The 5,030-nt window shown below is 30.0% G+C and overlaps 1 protein-coding gene across 1 annotated transcript; it reads right to left on the bottom strand.

The window, feature by feature from the left end:
* Positions 1 to 4,921, bottom strand: LOC108736589 (serine/threonine-protein phosphatase 2A catalytic subunit beta isoform). Its single transcript, XM_018469063.2, has 5 exons — positions 4,784 to 4,921; positions 4,161 to 4,271; positions 3,279 to 3,740; positions 1,778 to 2,070; positions 1 to 1,573 (listed from the first exon to the last, which is right to left on the bottom strand). Exons 1-5 carry the CDS (start codon positions 4,853 to 4,855, stop codon positions 1,501 to 1,503), a joined length of 1,011 nt encoding a protein of 336 aa, XP_018324565.2. The 5' UTR covers positions 4,856 to 4,921; the 3' UTR covers positions 1 to 1,500.
* Between the last annotated feature and the right edge of the window lie 109 nt (positions 4,922 to 5,030).

Here is a 5,030-nt window from a genome sequence, read left to right on the forward strand (position 1 = left end):
GACAAGAAAACAGAACACTTTTTTCTTTAAGATCTAAATACAGAGCCAATACAATATCTTTTACCTCTAACTACATTTCACTTTACAGTTTATGTGTGTTGTTCTTCTTGTTATTGTGTAAATAGTACAATGTTTGTGAAATTTTAAAAAACCATCATCACACCCACATAATTGATCATTTGGATTTTGTTTCCACATTCTGTTGTAATCGATATAAGTTCTGGAATCTTTTTATTTACAATCATACATGAGGCTATTGAAAGAGGACAAGTCGTGTTTGGTTTTTTTGGAAATATATTCCCTAACTAATACTGACCTAGCAATTTCTTTAATGCAGCATAGATGCTAACTCTATTTATTAGCTAATGGAAATACATAGTTAACTTTTAAAGATTTAAATGTGCATGTATATAAATGGATGAACAAGGAATGACTAGATTACTGGAGGTCACAGGGCTATAAATATGAAGTGAATTGCTCCCACACGGTATCTCCTGCAGGATAAATAGACACTAGTAGTAAGTTTCCAAGAAAAAAATATAAAAAAACTCCAGACCTATTGCAACGATTTTGACAAAAAGAAGAAAAAACTTTTTAGTTAAGTATTTTCATAATTTTATACTAATACGTATCTTAATTTAAAAGAGATGTTTATACCATCAAAGACATGTTTATCAAAATTTTCTATTTTTCATTTTTTTTGCATCAATTAACACGATTTTAAGCTTTCAATACACTGTTTGAATCAATTTATCCTACAATTACGAATGAGATACCACTATGATTATTGCCCTGTGGCTCCAAAAAACAAAATTAATTGGAAAAATATCGTTTGCATACTGTAATAATTTCTTCTATTGAACATTTTTTGATCAAATGCAAAATTATATTAAATAGTAAATAATTAATCACAATATAATTTTTGTTGTTTAGAAATTAGATGAAAATTTCCTTAGTGTCCCAATTTTTGTCACATTCAAGACAATTATTGCACAAAATTAACATTTATAAAGGATTAAAAAAGAAAAAAATTCCAGAACCAAACATTCGCCCTTTCCAAGAAGCTTTATACTTCTACTTACAAAATTAGAAAAAAAAGAACAAAAATAATAACTAGAAAAAGAATGAACATAAAGAGCGACAACGAGCGCACGAAAACTGCATCATGATCATGATCTTTCTGATTTTTACTATTGTTATATGTACTGTTTTTAATTGCTTCCCGTAACGCTTTTTTAATTATGTATTGTAATATTGTAGGTAGATATATATTTTTTTTTTGACCAGTTTTCCAATGCAACAAACGACAACGTCATTATTATTTAATTTAATAACTGGTTGTGATTGATACGATGGGAGAAGGAAATGCGTCAAAAGTGAATTTTATTCCTTCACTACAACAGATGTTATAAACATTTATGCATGTATGTATGTATAGTATGTAAATGTGTGTATGTATGAAACCTAAGCATATTATGACAATATCGATAAACATGGTTCTTATAGGAAATAGTCGGGGGTACGGCGGGTCACGTGGGGCTCGCCACGTCTCGGTGCTGGATCGAACTGTAAACTAGAATTAAAAAAACACTTAATATATCATTTAATGCACATACTAGTAAAAAGAAAAATATAAGAAATGACTCCCCCCACTCCATTAGCAAAACAGGTACCAAAGACAGTACTCTCTATCCTACCCTTACTATTTTTAATGTATAGGTACCCACTTTTACACAAAAACAAAGTTAGTAACAAAAACAATTAAAGTTATACTTACAACGAATACTTTAGCGCATCGTCTAATTCCATAATGGCAGCCTGGTTACCACAACGATAACAATAATTCGGCGCGCTGAAGATGGTTACAACGTTTCGGTCGTGACACCAATTGTAACCCTCCATGACGAGCTGGTGGGCTCTCGAAACTAATGTGAGTCCATTAGAGTGGTTGAAAGTTTCGGAAATGTCTTGGCCAAATGTGTAACCGGCCCCTCTGGGGGAAATACCCCACCCCCCACGGTCATCAGGATCTGACCACAACAAATCGCACATGGGACCTTCATGTGGAACCTATAACAAAAATTACACAATAATTTATTATCAAATCAAATTATTTAAACAAAATGAACTATCCAAAAAATTCCTTTCATTCTTTAACCATTTAATATAATGTTACTAAAATATCAAAGAATAAAAGGTAATTCTGCAGAAGTAGGTTTTTCTTCATTTCTTGTTATTTTACCGAATAGGCTTATGATAAAAAAATAAAACAATAATTTATAATTAAATTAAATAAGTATAAAAATTAATTTTANTCTGTTTTATTTTTTCAAAAATTATATTTCTTTTTTACAGAAGAAATACTGTACTTTGACGAATTTAAAAAAGTTATATAATTAACTTGGCACCAAAAAACTGACAAATTGTAGATGATATTTTTACGTAGGTTTTAGAAACAAAAAGTTTATACCTATTTATATTCAATTGGAAACATCAAGTTGGTTTCTAAACACCTCTACATTTACGATTCGATAATTTAATTTATTCAAAATTAATGACAGTAAATCGTCACACTAATTGTCTTAATAAACGACGTGTTTCATATAGAAAGAAAAACACTAATTATATCAATGTTGAAATAAAAATCGTACTTTTACTAATTTACTGTCAAGAATAAAAATATTTTCCTGCATTACACTACAAATAAAAAATGCTCCTATCAAAAAATACATCCACTGGGTGTACTTGTGATATACTGCAATGAAAAAAGCTAACACATAAATATGCAAATGACTGCAGAGACTACAACTTTAATAATTACTATGCTGATTTAAAAATAACTCGAGAAAGAGTGGTTGGTATAAGGTGATAAGAAATGATGAATATGCATTTGGATAAAAAAATAATCAATACCTTTCCCTTTTTTAGAATAAAATATAGAATACAAAAATTAAAATATTCAAACGCAAATTCTATGTCTTTTTAAACTGCCATAGACGATAACTATTTAATAATTTGAATACTAATAATAACTAATTATCAACAGAGTTAATTTTGTACAACCTAATTCACTTTAACCAATTATGGTTCAACAGTCTGTATACTGCTATTAAATTAAATTGAAAAATATAAAAGGAGGAACTGAAAGTTATTATTGTGACATCATACAATTTTGTGAATTTGATTGTACCTATTATTTTAGATAATTAACATCCAAAAAACTGGTAAGCTTTACAAACTATCGTAAAACTGTAATCAAACAAAAAAAATATTCATACCTCTTGGAGACGATCCAAAGCTCTGATGTGATCCAGTGTATCAATACTAGGACTGAGACCACCATGTAAACAGAATATTTGCCCATCAACAAGTGCAGTAAGTGGTAAATAATCAAACAAGTCTGTGAAGAATTTCCATACATTTGCATTACCATACTTCCTCAGACACTCATCATAGAACCCATAAACTTGAGTAATTTGTCTTGATTCGTGGTTACCTCTCAATATTGTAATTCTTTCTTTGTATCTAACTTTTAGGGCTACTAGAAGGGTGACTGTTTCTACAGAATAATATCCACGATCAACATAGTCTCCCATAAATAGATAGTTTGTGTCAGGACTTCTGCCTCCTATCCTAAATAACTCCATAAGATCATGGAATTGACCATGGACATCTCCACATACCGTTACAGGACATTTCACTTCTTGTACATTTGATTCTCTAGCTAATATTTCTTTTGCCTGTATGAAAATAAAACTTATTTAGGAGTCATCTATAAATATATACTGCATCTATTTTATGACACTGAGTAGACAAAACTTTTTTGGAAATATGTAAATTTATATTGGTAACAGACAATCAAAGGTTAAATAGGCAGGCATTTGTATCATAAAACAATTATAGTGTAAGTAAAATATAGATGTGTTTGATCTGTCGAACACATACATAAAAGGTATTTATAACTTAATAACAGTTTCATTTAATTATTCTCCTCCATAGTAATCCAAACTATTTATAAGTAATTGGTGTATAGCCTAAACTAGAGGAAACTATGACACTGTTTAAATTTAGTAATCCTCCAAAAAATCCTGGTAATTGAAATTACCGGGTATAATCTATAAAGCGAAAACTTCACAGCAATAAATTGACAATAAAAATACCTTATCACACAAAGTTTTGACTTGATTTTCTGTTAATTGTTTGCATTCATTAAGTTGCTCGATCCACTGGTCCAGTTCTTTACATGCAGCTTTATCGTCCATCTTGAGGACCTATTTGTAATAAGAAGCACAAATAAATAATCGTAGCACTTTACTGTTACTATAAGAATGACTAATTTCCTTTAACTGTTAACTGCTTTTATAAATGCGCTTATCTGCACTGCATAGTTATACACAGCTACACAACATTAACGGAGAAAATGGCCGGATAACATCGTTGTGACGTCAGAGACCACTCATCGCTTTCTGCGCACCCTAGGGTGTATGCTCTCAAACCAAAAACCTGTTAGAACGCCGCTAAATTTAAATGATGTAGTTCATACAATTCCTTTCACTTTCGTTTTAAAATTTCTTTATTTTTAGAATATATTGTTTTGTTGAAATTAATATCTCTTTTAAAACTTCAAACTATTAACTTGTTAGGGACTGAAAAGGATTCATACTAATTTACCATATAGGTAGCGTAGGTATTGTAATGGTTTAAAGTTTAAAGGGCCCATGAGAAAAGTCCCTTTAATTTTTAAATGGGCTCTTTTTCACAAATAATGACTTTAGAAGCTTACCGTGTTGGGGCTCTGTTTACCAGGGGATTTTTGTAAAAATCCGCGGGTAGAAGCAACTTTCATCTTCACCATATAGAATATTATTTAAAAACTTTTAGAGAAAATTAATTGTATTTAGTGTTTCAGAAATTCTACGTGAAAAATAAATGACATGTTCCTTTCTAGACATCCTTTGATCATCAGTTTTATAAATATTATATATAAAAAAAATTATGAAAATATCAAAGAATAAAAGGTAATTCTGCAG

Source organism: Agrilus planipennis, unplaced genomic scaffold (assembly GCF_000699045.2).
Source record: "Agrilus planipennis isolate EAB-ADULT unplaced genomic scaffold, Apla_2.0 scaffold5, whole genome shotgun sequence".
Taxonomy (NCBI): domain Eukaryota; kingdom Metazoa; phylum Arthropoda; class Insecta; order Coleoptera; family Buprestidae; genus Agrilus; species Agrilus planipennis.